We start from the raw sequence: 19,943 nt of genomic DNA, 5'->3' as shown, positions 1-19,943 counted from the left end.
GGGCCGATTTAAAAAATTCTTTCACCAATAGAATGCTACATTCTTCCAATTTGACATAGGCTACATTTAATTTTGAAAAAAATTAGGGATCCTTGGTAAAATTTGAACAATGTAACCAAAGGAGTAGAAAAATGAGTCTTACAATGTCTTTCGTCGAATGCGCTGCCGAAACTATTAGCGATAGAACAAAATAATGTACAACAATATTGAAGAACATCATAATGTCTACAAAAAACTCCGCGGTAGCATATGTCCAACTATTGTAGTTGTTTTAGTCACTGCCCACTCGACTTACCACTTTTGCCAAATTGTGTGTATCTTAAAATAAAACCTCCGGTTTCAATTTCGAAAATTTATTTACAATGTAACTCCGCTTTATATTCAGCTTCACACTGTTATTTTAGTTACAATATAAATCCGCCTTCTAAGGCCGTATATAGAATGCGTTGCAATATAACTCCGCTTTATACTCAGCTTCACACTGTTGGTTTACACTTTAGAGCTAGGTTGGGAACTGGATGTAGATATAAAACTTTCGCGGTGCGTGGCGAAAGAGCGATGTATATTCAACGACGGACGAGTCTGAACTGCCTTGTGTATAAACTGACCCTTGTTCAGTGGAGTGGTGTGGTGTGTAGTTGAGTATGTGGATCCTGCGCTCGCGCGTGTGGATGGTGTTGATGTGGAGTGTGGTGATGTTGAGGTGAGTGTGGTGAGTGTGCGTGTTAGAGATGGGTGTAGGTGTGGTGTGGGGCAGGCGACTAAGGCTCATTTAGCCATCCCGGCCCCCCTAGGCGAATATTTCAGTCTAGAATCCTCTGAAGTTGCTGGAGAGTGGCTACGACGCTGCTGCTGCTGCAGGTGTTGCCGGCAATGCTACCGTTCCACTCCGAGGCGTCGTTGGTGTGGTTGTTCGGGGCGCTGCAACTGGGGCAGCCGCTTAGCGTGGCACATTGACAGCTGAACGAGTGGTTGGTGTCGGGGCTGCTGACATGTCTGCATCCATATTGAACTATTTGGAAGAGTGTTATTTCAATTAGAATTTGGTTGCATATAGGACATATGAGCATGGCTGCCACGTTATGCGGCATGAGTGGGTCGTTAGATTAATCGACTACTTTTGTGTGTTATTTTAAATACATACTATATAGATATGTATATACATATGTATTTATATAATTTTTTTTTTATTTTGTTTTTATATTCGGTTTATTTTAGCGGTTTCTCGGTTTTCATTTCGCGGTTATCGGCGATCGGTAAGAAGCATAGTTTGACGAGCGGTCTTGTTAGCTTTCCGGATTGCGTACGGAGATCGACTACTCGAATATGACCGTCGGAGCCTGGATAAAGCTTCTCTATGCGGCCCAGCTGCCATTCGGTAGGTGGCAGACAATCGCCGTGAATCAGAATTTTTGAACTTTTGGCGCATTTTCTGTATTTTTCTATCGGTACCTCTTGTGGAGGTCCTTTAGCTTCTTGAAATGAAATTTGAAGCTCTTTACAGCTGATTCCCATAAACCATCCATGCGCTTGGAGGTATAAATTGCCAGTTGATACCTTGACGGGCGTACTTTTGTACGATATCAGGGGACACTTGTTTTAAGAAATCCACAAACTGTTTTTCTGTGGCTCGTTGGGCTCCTATGAATGTTTTGCCATTAGCGCTCATGATTTTGGATGGGAAGCCACGTCGAGCGACGAAGCGAGCAAATGTCGCGAGAAAAGCCTCCGTCGTCAAATTAGTACACAGCTCAAGGTGTACTGCCTTTGTTGTGAAACATACAAAAACAGCCATATAGCCTTTCATTTGAGTAGGAGATCTTAGCATGGACGCCTTTATTTGAAAAGGCCCAGCAAAATCGACACCTGTGGTCGTGAAAGGCAGAGCGAAATTGCAGCGTTCAGGTGGAAGTGCCATCGCAGAAGCCCTGTAGTTCCACTTTGTATTCGGGGGAATATTTAACCCACCGTGGAATTTGTATCTGCGAGATGTCTTTCAGATAATTAGCAAAATGAGACCACTTTTCTAAGCGAAGAGGTTTCACTTGTTCGCCCCAGTCTGTTCCGTCTAGCCATAATCCTTGAATCAGGATTTTCACTTGTATCATAATTGGCGCAAGCCATCCTGCGGGGTAAAAAAGTTTTGCAATTGAGGATAAAATTTGCCTCTTTGTTATGGCGGATAATGCGGTTATGGACTCTGTCGTGTATGAGAACTGGTCCGATATCGCATTCCATTGGATGCCCAGTGTTTTTGTTATACTTTCCTTTTCAAATATAAGGAAATTAGTATCCAACAAATGGTCTTTAGGAATATTTTTTAAAATATTTGGGTGATTGGCTGTAATCTTTTTTAAAGGAAACCCTGCGGTATTGAGGGAATTTATTACCTGTGATAGGGTCTCGTATGCTTGTGGAAGACTATGGCTTCCAGACAGGATATCGTCTACATACGTTTGCGTTTTTAAGACTTGTGTTGCCAGTGGAAATTCTGGCTTTGTGTCTTCTGCCAGTTCGTGTAGTGTACGAATGGCTAGATATGGGGCACAGTTTACGCCAAAAGTAACTGTTTTCAATTTAAAGTCGCGTAGTGGACTATTGGCAGATTTTCGGAAAATAATCCGCTGAAAATCTTGATCATCTTTATGAACCAGTATTTGTCGATACATATTTTCGACATCCTCATTGAATACGTATTTGTATATACGCCAGTTCAATATGAGGAGCATTAAATCTGGTTGGAGTGTGGGTTCCGTAAATAGAATATCATTTAGGGAATTACCTGAGCTCGTGGATCGTGATGCATTGAAGACAACTCGAACTTTTGTTGTTTTCTTCTCAGGCTATACTACTGCATGATGTGGCAAGTAGAAAAAGTAATATTTGCCTCTTATGATTTTTTCACATGGGCTTACTTCCTCCATGTGATCTAAATGAAGGTATTCTTCCACGACACCATCATAAACTTGTTTAAGCTCACCTTTTCTAAGTAGGATTTTTCCATACTTAGAAACTGCTGTATTGCAGAGGTGCGAGAGTGACCTAAGGCGAGTGTGTCTGGAAATTGTTGTTTTATTGGTAGTCGTACGACATACCGACCATTATCTGATCGAGTAGTTGTGGCTTTGTAAAAGTCTTCACAATACTTATCTTCTGGCGTTGTAATTGAAATGGGGGAGTTCTTCTAACTCCCAAAATTTCCTTAATTGTGAATTAAGGAATTCATTGGATATCTCTTCAACTTGAGTTGTCATGGTGGTAACTGGTTCTGTCACTAGTCCACTTAGTATCCAACCTAATATAGTATTTTGAGCTAGAAGGGTGTTTGAAATTTTTTCAACCCCTTCTAGAATAATTTGAGGTATAAGGTCGCTGCCTAATAGAAGATCTATTTGAGCGGGGGTGTGCAGTTAGGATCTGCTAGCTTTAGGTGTGTAACCTTTTGCCAATGCTTGCTATTTATATGATAGCTTGGAAGCATGTTCATAAGTTGCGGTAAGACTATAGCTTCTGCTTGAATGCGCTTATCCGCTTGGGGGGAAATTAGGGTAATGGGGCAGATTTTATTAGAGTTTTGTACTACTCTTCCGCCCATTCCCGTAATTTCATAAGTGGCTTGTTTTGTTAGTAGTTTTAGCCTATTTTGTGCCCTAGACGCTATGAATAATCGTTGTGATCCTTGGTCTATTAGGGCTCTCAATTTGAAAAGTTCTCCTCAGTGTTCGATGGAGATAACTGCTGTGGGTAGTAGTACCCTACTTTGATTCTCGCTGTGAAGCGTTTGTGTTTTTAAAGCCTTTGAGCAACATGGTGTCTCTTGGCAAATTTCGGTATTTTGTGTTTCGGGAGTTGCGGTTGCAACTAAACCCGTGGCTCTTTTGGAGAAAGCGCTACTTTGGGGTGTGCTAGGAAGTTATTGAAATGCAACATTGAATGATGCCTCTTGTGGCAATATACGCAATTGAATTTTCTTTCGCAATTATTGAGATTATGTGAGTGGGACAAGCAGTTTGTACAGAGTCTTTTTGCTCTGACAAAGTTGTTACTTTCATTGATATTAAGTTTTTTAAACTTTTCGCAAGTTTTCAGCTTGTGCCCTCCTTTACACAGTTCGCATGACGTATTGTTCGGATGTGAACGATTGATTTTTAAAGAAACTTCTGTTTAAATTGTGGTTGTTACTAGCTTGGGGTCTAATGAAACTTCGATTTAGGTCATGTTGAACGTTTTTAGTTTTGACCGTTTTTTATCTACCCTTTCCGCAATTTCATATTGGCTAGTTAAGAAATCTTTCATTTGTTGCCACGTTGGGCATTTTCTTCGTGATGAGAGCGATTGCTCCCACAAAAGTAAAGATTTTTCTGGTAATGCGGCGGTACATATGTTTACCAGAATAGGATCCCAATTGTGTGTGGGAATATTTTGTGTCGATAGCACCGACAAACAATTTGAAACAGTGGATTCTAGTTTCATGAATTCTTCACTGGTTTCTCTTTGAATTTTAGGCAAGTTCATAAGTATCATTACTTGCTTGTCATTAAGAGCGAACTGTTTTACTATTGCGCCTGCTCGACCTTTTGTTTTGTATCGGAGGTGATACAATTTTTGCGCTTGTGATACAATTTTTGCCATTGTTCATAACCTCCGAGAAATATTTCTGTATCACATGCTGGCACTTTAAGATGAATGCCGGAATTCGCCTCTTGGCTTTGAATTTGAGGCAGCTCTACTCTCGGTTGTGGAGTAGGTGCAATTGCTTTTATTAATCTCAATTGATCGGAGATCATAGCTCTCGTTTCCTCGTACTGGTCTAAGCAGTTTTCGTATTTGGAGCAAGCCGAGGATTTAAAAATTTCCGGAAGATCTGATTCGTCATATTCTAGAATTGCGTCATACGCAGCTTGGAGACGTGTCCAGAAGTTGCCTAGCTTTTCTTTTTTGATTTCTAGTACCGATTCAGAATTGTCCTGAATCGGTGAAGATGAAAATCGAGTGCAGTATCGAATTAAACTGTCACTCTCAGAAATAAACTTAGTATATGAAATATCTTTAATTTTTTCTTGCTTTGTAGCACCTTGCTTTGAGCGTGTAGCTTCAGCAGGTGTATATGGGCTCTTTTCTTCAGAAATCATTTTTTGTACTTTCAGATATGGTATCGATTTAGATTCCTTACAATCTCCGTTCATTTAGATAATAGGTAAAAATTGAAAATATGAGAAAGAAAAACTTCTCTCAGTGTATTTTTGGTAACAATAAATATGTTTGAATCTTTAAGACAAAGGGTTTGTATGTTTGTTGTTTCGTATTCCTAATAGTTGTGCTATTAGTCTGTTTTTCTTTTCTTTCTATTTTATTTATTGCTTCGCATTCGTTAGTTTATACTTGCGAATACGGGCGATAAAAAAGGAAAGAGAAAAGGGTTAATGACCTTTGTATATAAAAAGATATTTTCCGTTTGCAATCCTGCTTGCTTGTGCTTTGAATATACATATGTGAGAACAATTAAAAACACCAACACATATGTATGTGCTGGTTTTGTCTTTTATTTTTATTTTTTTTTTTTGATTTGACCGTATATTTTCTTTTTGTTAATAAGTTAAAATATTTTTAATTGCAATTACCGCTCCGGTTAGTCTCTCTAAATTTTCAATTTAATTGCCGAAAGTTAATTTAAATGTGGGAAATACCGTCATAGGCAAATCGTATGCCGTATGTCTGTATGTATGTTTTTACGCTACGAATGAGGCGGGAGAAGAAAATTGGTTAGATGCAGGTATGCACTCTAAGTACACATGAGAAGTTACATACATATGTAATTTTGCAGAAATTTATTTTATTATTTATACATACATATGTGTGTATGTTGTTTTCCAACTTTGGTTGGTACTTACATATATGTCAATATATGTATAAATAAATATAAAATATTAATATAAGTATTTGCATATATGTATGTATGTTGTATTTTATTATTTTTATTTTTTCTTTACTGATTTTACTGATCGAATTTGTCCAAGCTTACTATTTGCGCAATCCTGCTTATACTTTTTGAGTATAAGGGGTATTGCCGGAAAACGGGGTCAAGTGTATACTTGAAATTTTTTTTTAAATTTATGTGTTTGGATACACAAGGGTAAGCGTAAATAGAACCTTTTTTATTAGATATGTATATGACAGTATATATATAATTATATATTACAGTATATACTGTTCATACATACATATATTTGGATGTACAAATATGTATATATAGCGTACCAAACTGTTTTTCGGTTTCCCGGAAATTAACCATAAGTTGAAACAGTTTGGCAGCAACCGTTCTCTTAAAATGTTAACCGACTTGAATACAGGTTTTATGGATGAGAACTGTATCTGTTAACCGTAACCGACATACATACATACATATATGAAAATATAATTTTTAAATAAGAAGTGGAGTCGATACAACTCACTTTGAGCCGCTTCAAGGGGCTAGGCGCTGTTTCTGCAAATAAAGATGGGGGATATGCCGATGCCTTTGATCCGGTTCCTTTCTGTTTTTTCCTTGGTTTCCGAACTGCTTCTTGTTGTGTTGTTGCCGCTGTTGGTTTCCTTTTCTCTCTCTTTTTTTTATGTTATTTATTTACTACCACTTTTATTTTTCGAGCCTGGTTTTTGAGGGAATTTTTTTTTGTTTTATTTTCTTTTAACTTTGACACACAATCTTCTATGGGTTTAGTTTTGTTGTTTTGCTAATTGCTCGTTAGGGGTTTTTGCACAAGTTTTAGAATATTTTATATGTATTTACTAGAGGACCCGCCCAAGTTTTACTGTGGCTGTTACATAGGTAGTACTACTAATACCAGCTATATAATTTCTATTAGTTAGATCATAAATATTTTGATCCATTGGTTGCACAGCTGCTGTCACATTTGGCGGCAAGAAATATGCAACTATAATATGTTGCCATCTTTGCTTTGAAGATGCTCAATCGGTGCATGCGCGAAGCAGTTATCAATAAACAAAAGAGCCTTCGGAGGCAAGTTATTTTTTTGAGAAAACTGGATGACCTGTAAACAAAAAAATATTTTAAAATTAAAGAAATTAAAAGCAAAATTATTTCCTCTTACTTATTAATAAATATATTGTGAAACCAATTGTGAAAGATCCGAGACGTCATCCAAGCATTTTTGGAAAAGTTGTAATGAAGTGGATTATTAAAACCTTTAAAGCTCCTGGGATTTTTGGCTTTTCCAATAACTAAGGGCACTAATTTGTGAGAGCCATCAGCGTTTGAACCAAGTAAGATTGAAATTCGTTCTTTTTGAATTTTGTATCCAGTCGCACTTTTTTCACAAGCAGAGACATATGTTTTATATGGTAGGCAACGATAAAATAATTCGGTTTCGTCCACATTATATAATTGCGACTTTATTAACCCCATCTCAGTGACTTTTGCACGGAATCTGTGAATAAATGGAGTGATCGAGGCAATATCACTAGAAAGAATCTCGCCACTAATTTTTAAAAAACGAATGCCGTGTCGCTTTTTAAATTTAGTAAACCATCCATCGCTTGCTCGGAATGCAATTTTATTTTTATCGGGGTATTCTTCACCAAAAATTTGTTTAGCTTTTTCCTTTAATATTGTTGCTGTCAATGTACACTTCCTTTCGCGTTGTTTTAAAAACCACTCATAAAGACGACTTTCCATTTTCGGATATTCGGCGCTATGCATAGTTTTATCTGATGCTTCCTGATAAGTGTTGGAAACAGCATTTATGTAATATAGATGACCTATTTGACTTGATATAGCTGATGACAGATTTGCTCACGTTGAAATCTAGCGCTAGACGATTCCCTTGAACTCCTTTGTCCAGTTTTTACAATATCTTTACTCTTGTTTCCAAAGATAAAGTGTTTTTTACGTTTATTTGACATTTTTAGTAAGTTATTTTTAGTTTTCGGTAGAGTCTAGCAAAATATGTCCACGCGTATCAAATTTCACATACGAATGACAAAAACACCAAAAATATGGCAAAACAAAAACTAAAATACAACTTGGGGATTCCCCTTTCTATTTTACATTTGTTCAGTGAAATAAAAACCAAGAATGAGAATTCCCTTGTGTTTAAAATAAAAAAAACGCTCAGAAATTAGAACTTCAAGTTTTCTGATAGCAGAACTTCAAGTTCTAATTTCAGAGCGTCCAATGCATTAAAAACTCTGGTTCTAATTTCTGGATGTTCTAATTTTTGAGAGTTCTAATTTGTGAGCGTCTACTGTATGTATTTGTCACTGCACTTTTATTTTGCACGAATTTTGTAAGTTAAGAATATATTTTATGTCACAGAATTTCAGAATTTGATTTTCTTTCTTTTTTTCAATAGTGCCGTTCTTTGCGGCTCGAAGGACCAATGTTTTAGTCACTGCCCATTCGACTTACCACTTTTGCCAAATTGTGTGTATCTTAAAATAAAACCTCCGGTTTCAATTTCACACTGTTATTTTACGATATAAATCCGCCTTCTAAAGGCTGTATATAAGGTGTTACAATATAGTCAGAAGTATAGGAAGATTTGGGACTCAGATCCAGATCTAAAAGGTAAATAGATTTCATTGCATGTTTGTAATTTATAAATGATCAAGATAAATAATTCAATTCAATATTTGTAATTTTTTTTAGAGTACCATAGGTGTCATCTAACTACTGCTGTACGGCAGTACCCGTTCTTCAATAAAATTAAAAAAAGTTTTTGTTTTTTGAAGTTGTACTTCTTATACGACGCCGGAAAAGGTTGCGATAGATTCTGGTTGCGCAACCTTCCATATAAATGTAACGCAAGGTTGCGCAACCTCGCTGCATCCATATGAATGTAACGCAACCTTGTCTGCGAAGATGTTCGAGCAGCAAGCGAAGCGGTGACAATCGGCGATCGTTTGTTCGTTTCTTTCGGCACAGCTCGGCTTTTCTACCAACAACATAATTATGCCATGCTTATGCTGTTGTTGTTTTTGTTTTCGTAGAACAATGTTTCAATTTTTGGTTGGTGACATATTCACATGTGTGCGCATATGTATGTTTGTATGCTTGTGCATTATTGAAGTTATACTTCTTTTTCTTTCGTTTGTCTTTCATTTCTGCGAATTCTCAACTATTTTACGTATGTTTTGGTTGAAATACTCTGCGTTGGCCTTTCAGAATCACACAGAATCATTTCTGTGGTTTTTGAAACTGACCCACGAGGACGAGGTATATGGTTTTATCTGGGAGCGTGAGATTTAAGAAAATCGCTCGCTTACAAGGGATAAAACGACTTCTGAGTGGCGATTTTAATGAATAAATTCACAGAATCATATCTGTGCTTTTGGAAATCTATACTAATAAATATTTTTTTCTTACTAATAGAAAATAAATTTATCACAGCAATATACATAAACATATACATAATATTGCTGTTATAAATTTAATTTCTATTAGTAAGCAAAAAATTAAAAATAAATTTATTAAGACTATACTTCTCAGGGCATCATAGCAATGTTATGTATATGTATATACATATTATGCATATGTTTGCTGTGATAAATTTATTGCGAAAGCAAATGTTCTACAAAGTATGTATATTTCTATACTTAAACAAAATTATTAGAACCATCGTATGTTTCTTGCATTCATAACCACATCATACTTAAGTCAGCGCAACCTAATTGTCAATGGTGGTGTTGGTGGTAAGCGCTTGGAAGGTCAAGATGCTAACAAAGGTCCCAGGTTCGAATCCCGACAGAATAAATTTTTAATTTTTTGCTTTTAACATCGTATACTATAAAAATAAATATTTTTCTTTATTTTAATTTCTATTAGTAAGAAAAATATTTATTTGTATAGTATACGATGTTAAAAGGCATACATCTTCTATCCTATCTTGTATATCTGCACATGCTCATATGAGTGTATGTGCGCGCATTGACTTGCATGTTCATACATTCATATATACTTATATGTACACATATTTGCATACATTGCCGAACAAATAAATCACAAGCATACAAACATACATATGCGTACACATATGAATATGTCACCAACAAAAAATTGATCTTCATAAGTCAATATGGCAGCCAAATTGGCGAAGAACAAAATAGAGATGATTACGCTGCATATTCTCTTCCGCAACGAATAGACGGAACTACTTTCCGAGTCAAAATTCCTTCATTTAGACTTTGCTTTATTCTTTATTTTATGTGCATAATAAATTTATAAAATGTGAATTTAAGTTTTCTAGTTTTCTTTCATACAAAATGATATGCATTTCTGAACACCGCTAAGAAGTATAACTTCTTCCGCGCGTAGGGACTCCACGCACCTTTTTTTTATTTAGATATACAGGTAGTTGTTGGAGTGGGTGAGCTGGTCAGCGGTGTTGGTGATATTTGACATGTTATGACTTTTTCGAAATTTATTTCGGGTTTAGACATAATGCATACTTGAACAATGGTTCTGTTCAGACTAACCCAACGTTTCTCAACGTTGGCAAACGCTGAGTTTTGATGTGCATCGCTGTTTAAACTTGGCATCTCGGACACAGTTGCATCGATAGATGTGTGATGAGTTTCTGAGCCCGCCATTTTAAAAAAGTTGATTTAATAAGATTCACATCGTATATGATGAGCATCATAGTCATTAATCTGAATAGAGCCAGTATTTAATTTTATAAAAATTGATTGTTTTTTTTTCACATCATTTTATGCTTTGGCTGCTTTGGTCTTTTCAGATATTAATTGAGTGGTGTTGGTGTTACCATGATTGAATGTTTCCCTATCTTGTCACCAAAATCAAAGCATGTTGTGATTATATTGCCGAGTTGAAAATCGCTGCCTTTATCGCCGAGCACTGTTCTTTGTTGACTGTAGATCATTTAATTAGTATACGAGGTGTGTTCAAAAAGTATCGCGAATTTTGAATTTTCGCGGGTTACATATATTCATATATTCCCTAAACTGAAGAGGCCCATGAAAGGACGACGTTACACTTCTCTTGACGAGATAAAGACGGCATCGAAGGAGGAGCTGAAGAAGATAAAAAAAAAATGATTTTTTGAAGTGCTTCGAACATTGGAAAAACCGTTAGCACAAGTGTATAATATCTCATTACTTTGAAGGGGACAAAATAGATATTCATGAATAAATAAATAATTTTTGAAGAAACACAAAATTCGCGATATTTTTTGAACATACATACCTCGTACTCCCTTAATTAGATCCTTCATCAGATGCTCTAAAAAACTTAAAAATTCATCGAACTAAGTGTTCGATGCTAATAAAAATGTACTTGGTCCATCAATGCTCGAAGCTTTGATTGAAGATATAGGAGATTTTCCGTACTCCATTATAATAGATGAAAGTACTGATCTTTCTACACAAAAAGTTTTGCATTATGATTCGCTTTCCTTCACACAAGGCAAAGCAAGTCGTTACAACTTTTTATCGAATAATACAGATAATTGAATGTGATGCAAAAAGTGCGCAAGAAGCAATCTCAATCAACTGAAAGAGGATGGCATAAAAATTGAAAATATGATCGCAATCGGCGTTGATGGAGCAAACGTTATGGTTGGTAAACATAACTCGGTGACTGCTATTTTTAAAAGAGAACTGCCTGATTCAATTGTTGTCAAATGTGTTTGCCACTCTTTGCATTATGCGCGGAAAGGCGGCTGAGTCATTACCACGCCAATTAGAATTTCTTGTAAGAGAAACCCATAACTGGTTTTCGTACAGCCCTAAACGTTTGGACTATTACAGAAAATTATATGAAACCATGAATAATAATACTGATCCGAAAAAAATCCAAGGTCTTAGCGGAACTCGCTGGCTCGCTCGTTATCAAGCTATCAACACAATATTGGAGCAGTGGGAGGAATTAAAGCTGCTTTTTTCTATTGCAAAATCTGATGACAAATGTTACATGGCGGAACAGCTTTATGATATCATGCGGAGGCTTCCTTTTAAAGCGTTCTTGATTTTTTTACAAACCGAATTAAAACATGTGACGCAATTAAACTTACTTTTTCAAAGTAACCATGCTGAACCTGACAAATTGTTTGAGGATTTGTTTTTGTTATACAAAAATTTGCTTAAACGACTTGTTGTTCCTTCACAATTGGAAAAATTGGTGGACTCTGAACTGGTAGAATATAATTTCCAGGAACATCTGATGCATACAACTTCAATGTATTTTGGTTTTGATTTTCATACCATATCTCAAGAACTTGAAGAAAAGGATCTGTTGGATGTCAGGGAACGATGCAAGACCTTTTTATGTTTTCTAGCCAAACAGATTCAGAAAAGGCTTCCGGATAATTTATCATTGTTGAAAACTGTTGCTGATTTGCACCCAAGAGTTGCTACATCTCAAGTCAAACCCGATATAAAACCAATATTAAGTTACATTCAGCGAACTCATATATATGATAAAAAAATGACATCGAGTCTGAGTGGCACCAATTAAGCAATAAAATATGGGCAAATACCTCTTCTTCAGCTGGTTTTTATTTTGAAGTGTATAATGACTGTGACGCAGCTGGCTGTAAACGTTTTGAAAATATTTCAAAATTCGGATTAACATTTGCCACTGTTCCAATTTCAAACGTTAGTGTAGAAAGTGCATTCTCCGTCTATAACGTCATAAAAAATTAGTTGCGGAATAGACTATCCATTAAAATGTTGCAAAGCATCTTGATGGTCCGATTTACATTAAATCGAAATGGTGGATCGTGTACAACATTTAATCCATCCAATAAAATGTTAAAATTGTTTAATGTCAATATGTACGATTTCAAAAAATGTGAATCTTCAGATGAAGAAGAAATATTTCATATATTAAATAATTTACAACAAAAAGACTTTTGAAACATATTACAACATATGATTTCTACATCACTATGTATTTATATTTACAGTAGACGCTCTATAAAGTTACGTTTTTAAAAGTTTCCTTCCCCTCAAATTAGTTCCCCCTCTATTTCATACACTCAAAGGAATTGAGAGGAAATGCACATTATCATTGGCTATTGGTTACAAATCTCTTAACCAAACCTCTAAAAATCCGTTTAGGGATAAATATTTTTGAGAGTTCGTAACACTGTGTGTGTTTGAGTATGTGGATCCTGCGCTCGCGCGTGTGGACGGTGTTGATGTGGAGTGTGGTGGTGTCGAGGTGAGTGTGGTGAGTGTGCGTGTTAGAGATGGGTGTAGGTGTGGTGTGGGGCAGGCGACTAATGTCGGTATTCTGCTTGTCACGATTGTCTCATGTCTCTAATTGAGACAATAGTAATTTAGTGACTCTGTTAGTCAGGATGTCTCATTTTGGTATTCTGGCAGATGCAGTCTCAAAAATATTCACCAAATAGTATGGTGAAAAGAAAGGCAGCAATCAGCTGTTTAGTTTAGCTGATTAGAGATGAGTGCAAGTGCACAATCGTAATGTATGAAACGATTGCATGCAATTAGTTTTTTTCATAAGATTTAAGCAGTAAAACTTCTTCTTAATAATTGCACAGTACAATTATTGAAAACTAATGCTGAAATAGTTTATAATAAATGCTTAACATACGCATTTTATCTGAATCAATTATATATATTGGCATATGCATGTATTTATGTCCTTTGTTTTACAGAATTTGAGCCATTGGAAAAACCAAGTAAGGTCACGCGCAAGGAAAGCCAAGGCGCACAAGCTGGTGACAAGTGGCGGTCCCATCTCAACAATTGAGCTCTCTGAAACGGAGCAGAGAGCGTTGGATACGTTGGGGTCAATCGCGGTTGATGGGTTGACTGATGTACCAGCCATTGGCACAGAGGTAAGAATAACAAGAAAGACCAATACGAGTGTGCAGAATTTATAATTGTTTTTTCTTTTTCTAATTTAGGAAGAAGTAGTATTCACAGCTGCACCATCGCCCCTGAATACGACTTCGGATGCGCCCAATGACTGCATTCCGTCATCGTCCCGCAGCAAAAAAGTGACGACGGACGAAATGTTCCGCAATTATATGGATCTAATGAAAGGGAAAGCCGAGGAGGAAAGAGATTTCCGTATTAAAACGTTAGATTCAATCAACAAACACACGGAGTCAATTAATAATTTAGCGGCAGCGATGGTGTCGCTTGCTCAGACCATTGTGAAAAAAACAGAAGAGAAAAAGTGAAAAAATGTGTACATATGTATATGAATTATTTATTGTTATGCTTTTTTGTACAAAAAGTGAAAAAGAAAAATGTTCCTTTTTATGTATGTTCCTTATATATATATATATATATATATATATATATATATATATATATATTTTATAGTTAGGTTTATTTAATTTAAAAATGAAATAAATGAATTTTGAATTGAATTATGTTTTGGTAGAATTTTAATTAACTAATGTGTTAATGCACCTTTGACATGCTGCTCTGCCTCGAGTGTAATACTCCCCCGAATGGATTTCAGAGATTGATCCCACATTTTCGGGAGGATATCGATCTGGCAATATTTCGCTTTCATTTAGAAAAATGCCACGTTTTTGTAAAATATTGTGAAATATTGTACAAGTATAAACAAATAATGCAGCTTTGAAATGTTTGTACCGCAATGTACGTTCTCTTGAAATGCAACGAAAGTGTGATTTTAAAACTCCAAATGCTCTTTCAATTTTGTTTCTTGCTCTTATGTGCCTAGTATTGAAATTTTATTCATTTGGTGTTTCAGGGTTTGCCACCGGTGTAAGAAGCCATGGCTCCAATGTATATCCCGAATCACCCAAAAGCCATGTAAAACCTCCATCAGAGTGTTCTCTTATTAGCTTTATCCTTGCTGGCGAAGTAGTCCATATACCGGAGTCATGATATGAGCCGGAAAATTAGTTCATCGTCACAAACCTATTGGGAAAATTATTTATTAATTAGTTATTGAATATAATACATACCGCTTCAACATTAATGCTATAATAACCTTTTCTGTTCATAAAGGGTGATTTTTTAAGAGCTTGATAACTTTTTAAAAAAAAAAAACGCATAAAATTACGTTAGATTGGTTCATGACATTTACTTTTTGAAGATAATTTCATTTAAATGTTGACCGCGGCTGCGTCTTAGGTGGTCCATTCGGAAAGTCCAATTTTGGGCAACTTTTTCGAGCATTTCGGCCGGAATAGCCCGAATTTCTTCGGAAATGTTGTCTTCCAAAGCTGGAATAGTTGCTGGCTTATTTCTGTAGACTTTAGACTTGACGTAGCCCCACAAAAAATAGTCTAAAGGCGTTAAATCGCATGATCTTGGTGGCCAACTTACGGGTCCATTTCTTGAGATGAATTGTTGTCCGAAGTTTTCCCTCAAAATGGCCATAGAATCGCGAGCTGTGTGGCATGTAGCGCCATCTTGTTGAAACCACATGTCAACCAAGTTCAGTTCTTCCATTTTTGGCAACAAAAAGTTTGTTAGCATCGAACGATAGCGATCGCCATTCACCGTAACGTTGCGTCCAACAGCATCTTTGAAAAAATACGGTCCAATGATTCCACCAGCGTACAAACCACACCAAACAGTGCATTTTTCGGGATGCATGGGCAGTTCTTGAACGGCTTCTGGTTGCTCTTCACCCCAAATGCGGCAATTTTGCTTATTTACGTAGCCATTCAACCAGAAATGAGCCTCATCGCTGAACAAAATTTGTCGATAAAAAAGCGGATTTTCACATTTCGAACCGAACACTGATTTTGGTAATAAAATTCAATGATTTGCAAGCGTTGCTCGTTAGTAAGTCTATTCATGATGAAATGTCAAAGCATACTGAGCATCTTTCCCTTTGACACCATGTCTGAAATCCCACGTGATCTGTCAAATACTAATGCATGAAAATCCTAACCTCAAAAAAATCACCCGTTATAATCATGCGGTACAACTGTGTTTGACAAGGCAGGTGCAATTATGCCAACATGAATGCAATCAATTGCTCCAATTACACCTTTTATTCCAAATTTCGAGTAAAATCTGGAATAAAATTGTTGAATAGCGATTTATTTTCTTTTAAATTGGAAAACAACTTACCCAGTCTTAATTCTATTATATTCTTCAACAGAATTAGGAAAACTCACTTCTTGTTTACGCTCCACCACCAATTTACAAATATATTCGATACAACGGGAAATGGTTGGTTGGCTCATCACCGCGAAATATGCATTTCCCACGCAACACTGATATGAGCCATTGCTTAAAAAATATAAAAAAAAAATTTGATTGCATGAAAACATGTTTCTTTAAGGCTAAAATGTAACTCACCCGAAGTTCAAATGGAATCGATGTTTGCTGTTGGTCATACGGCTTGAGTTGATTAATGAGATCCCAGCACAAAAATTTGGGAAATCGAAAGAACTTCCTGAATGTGTTCTCTTCGTATGAAAACGGATCTTTTTTGTTTCGCAAAACAGTCAGATTGCGCCTGCGAATGTAGCTAGGTGCATATCTTACCTTATTATCCATTATTGCAAAATTATAAATATTAATACATTACCTCTCTTCCTCCTCTCGTTTTTTCATCATAAGGTAAAATAGTCCAACCTCATCAGCCATTGCTTTGTTCTTGTTTTTCTATGACTTGGTGCAAAGCATATAACAAGTAAGAGACTGATATTGCTCAATTAGAGATGAGACAAACTCGCCAGAATCGTCTCTATTAGAGACTTGAGACTGCTCGCAGAATACCGGCATAAGGCTCATTTAGCCAGTAGTTATGTCACTACAACAACTTTTTCATTTTAAGCATTAATAAAAATGCTAACCAAATTCAAACCATGCTATTTATGTGTTTATATTAATCCTTACCCAAATAAATTATTTTATGGCCAAGACCATTTAACTACCTTTAAAATAGTTTTTAAATTGGGCTTTCCATTCAAAAGATATTACGAATTAAAAAATTCAAAAAGTAAACAAAACCGCCATAGCGCCGTGGCCGTTGTTTGCGTTGCATTCTGAAAAGCGCGCCGGCCAGAGAATGTAAAGTATGGAGAAGGTGCAAATTGAATTCTGTATGATGTTCGATTTGGCGGCTAACAGAGCCGATAGAATCAAAGTAAGGAATTCGACGTTGTCGCTGCTATTTAGCAGAATTGAGCACGTGCAGTGTCAAAAATATATGCAAAACGACTGAATTATTACTGTCATTTTAATTTTTTGATTATTATTATTTTTTTTTTTAATTTTTCATAATTCGTATTTTTATTTTATTTTTTTTATTTTTTCTCGTAATTTTACTTACAATATTTGTATACGCTAATTTTTAAAGAATATTATTATTATTATTATTTAATATACTTATTTAATAATTTATTACTGTTATTTTAATTTTATGATTATTATTATTTTAATTTTTTAAATTTTCAAAAGTACCCGCCACTTAAAGACTTACATACAAACATAACTGTGGAATTTTTTTTAATACAAATAAAAATATTTTTGAAAAAAAGTGTTTTGTATCCAAATTTCCCCAAAAAAAAGATCACATATAAATGACTGGGGGCTCACAACAACATTGTTAGAACGGAAAAGACTTGGTACTAAATGGCGTATGAGGAAAAATTCGATACGATATTTCTTATGCCTCCTTTTCGACGGATGGTTGGACTTCAGCGAAGAATGACGAATGAGATTAATAAATGGAACGTTTCTTCAGGGTAGATTGTAACGAAGAACGTGTATCGTATTTTTAACGATATTGCTAACCGGACGGAATCGTACTTTTTTCATGATAAGCGGGTTATGTCTGCTAAAGATGCCAAAACAAAGATGTTTTTAGAATCTGAGAAAGTTCAAATACCACTTCTTTTGTCTGAGATACAAAGCTTCAATAAGATCATCTGAAGCTACAGATCAGATTTGATGATTTGATGTGTAGATATCAAAAATGCCATCTGCATATAAAACGGGGACACCATCCAGATCCAAAGACATGCGCGAGACGGGAAAATTAAAAACTTTGCTTTTATATAGTTCAATAATGAATCAATATTAAGACAAAGGCAACATTAAGACCAACATGGATCAACTTAAAAATGCTACGATCGGACCATTTAACTTTCTAACTTGGGTTACGTTGTCAGACGTAAATTAATGGACTACGTCCCAATCCTGGGCGATACTGCAATAAAATGAAGCGAAACCACTTAGAAAGAGGCATCTCTGGTTAAATTTTTTTATGTTCCCTAAAAGTTTTAAAGGGCAAATCTCCCAAGATACGAAATTACAAAAACTATTATAGATGTATGATATTGAGTGAAATTGGATAATTACCACACCCACCCCTATGCAAAGGCAAATTTTCAAACGCATGAAAGTGCATTAACCGTTAGCTCTTTAACGAAAAAGTCAGCAGCTACGGTATGTTTCCGGGTGTCTTGGTATAGAATTTTGATAATGGCATGTCTCATCAGCTACTCAATCAATTTGATCCAACTTACAAATGTGCAACACATTTGCTTGATATTCTTATGTCAAAGTTTTAAAATGAGAGGAACATGACTAATATTATTCCTACTAACATATATACAAATTCCATCATATTATTTCAAGCACCGATAAAGATATATGTATGTATATGTAGAAAGAAAACTTTATGGAAATATGCATTTAGGGTGCCGTAGCGATCTTAACCGATATAGCGAACCCACTTTCGTTGATTGACAATAATGAAAAAGGTTAATGATTATCCAAGCTTCCATATATGTACCACGTAATAGGATTTTCATTATTCCAGTTCTAGTTATCTGTTAATGTGTGAGTTATGTTCATAAATTGACCTAAAATTATACTCTCCAACATTTAAAGTCAAAAGGGAATTAAATCAATTCCCACCTTTTCCTTACCCTAATATTATATAATGATTTTTGACTTTTCGGCTGACCTATGTACATATCGCTCATTTGCTGCAAGCATGGCCGATGGTAGTCAAATATGGGAGCCATGGAAAGTATTGACCAGATAGACCGATATTTTTGGAAAAATGTCAGCCAAAGACACTGTAGCTGTACTATCTGTACAAAGTGAGAAAATCATATGGAATTTGGTTGAAATTGGTCTAGAGAGTCCGGAGATGTTATTTCACCAAAATGTGGGCGGTGCCACGCCCATCATCAAATTTTGACCCCAGCTCTTTTAAAGCCCTCTTGTATCACCCTGGGCGCAAACTTTAATTTCTCTGACACATTTGGTTATTGATTGGTCATACTTGTATATGATTTAAACAGTACTGTTATATGAGGAGTAAGCGGTGTTGTCATCCGCTGTCATCCATTTCCACATGGTTGCACACTGGTCGATTTCATGGGCCAAAAATAAAAAAGTTTGAAATTTACCACTGTTTGTATCAAAGCTATTTCTTAAAATACCAATAAAACTAATGGTAAATAAATTTTTGCTCTGTCCTATTCGTAGGGGCTACGAAAAGCGAGAGAAGTGTGACAATAGAAACACGCGGACTGTGCAGTGAAAGTAGCTTAAAAATTAGAGGCGTTTTATATAGAAAAAGGGGGGATATGTTCCATGTCATCTGAGAACCGTGTAAGATTAAATAAAGAGCTATATTTACTTCGAAAAACCGTGTAAAAAATGTTGAAAACTATAAAATTTCGGAATTACAGGTGAAAAATTGGTAGATTAAGCAAAAAACAAAAGAAATCTGTTAATCCAGAACTAAGAACGGAAAAATTAGATTAGAAATAAGGAAAAAATATTAACATTAACAGTAAATTAGAAACCGTAGTAGATTAAACATTTTTTACAAAAAAAAAATTTCTCAACCGTGTAACTTCAAATCCGTGTAAAAAGAAACCGTGTAAAAACCGTGTGGGTGTATTGATAATAAACGTAAATGTTATATAACAAAGTGGTTTTTATATAATAATATGTTGTTTTATTATTTTAAAACA

The 19,943-nt window shown here is 35.6% G+C and overlaps 2 protein-coding genes and 1 pseudogene across 2 annotated transcripts; 2 read left to right on the top strand and 1 right to left on the bottom strand.

Moving 5' to 3' along the window:
• Nucleotides 1-9,178: 9,178 nt before the first annotated feature.
• On the top strand, nucleotides 9,179-9,308 carry LOC125777915 (small nucleolar RNA U3; annotated as a pseudogene).
• Nucleotides 9,309-13,071: 3,763 nt separating this feature from the next.
• On the top strand, nucleotides 13,072-14,186 carry LOC125777609 (uncharacterized). The gene is made up of 2 exons (XM_049452695.1): nucleotides 13,072-13,838; nucleotides 13,908-14,186. Exons 1-2 carry the CDS (start codon nucleotides 13,626-13,628, stop codon nucleotides 14,184-14,186), a joined length of 492 nt encoding a protein of 163 aa, XP_049308652.1. The 5' UTR covers nucleotides 13,072-13,625.
• A 738-nt stretch (nucleotides 14,187-14,924) lies between these two features.
• On the bottom strand, nucleotides 14,925-16,557 carry LOC125777185 (putative nuclease HARBI1). The gene is made up of 5 exons (XM_049451459.1): nucleotides 16,532-16,557; nucleotides 16,298-16,471; nucleotides 16,069-16,254; nucleotides 15,907-16,011; nucleotides 14,925-14,988 (listed from the first exon to the last, which is right to left on the bottom strand). The coding sequence occupies exons 1-5, from the start codon at nucleotides 16,555-16,557 to the stop codon at nucleotides 14,925-14,927; spliced, it is 555 nt and encodes a 184-aa protein (XP_049307416.1).
• Between the last annotated feature and the right edge of the window lie 3,386 nt (nucleotides 16,558-19,943).

Source organism: Bactrocera dorsalis, chromosome 3 (assembly GCF_023373825.1).
Source record: "Bactrocera dorsalis isolate Fly_Bdor chromosome 3, ASM2337382v1, whole genome shotgun sequence".
Taxonomy (NCBI): domain Eukaryota; kingdom Metazoa; phylum Arthropoda; class Insecta; order Diptera; family Tephritidae; genus Bactrocera; species Bactrocera dorsalis.
The sequence above is the reverse complement of the archived record's forward strand: the minus strand, read 5'-3'. Positions and strand labels throughout refer to the sequence as shown.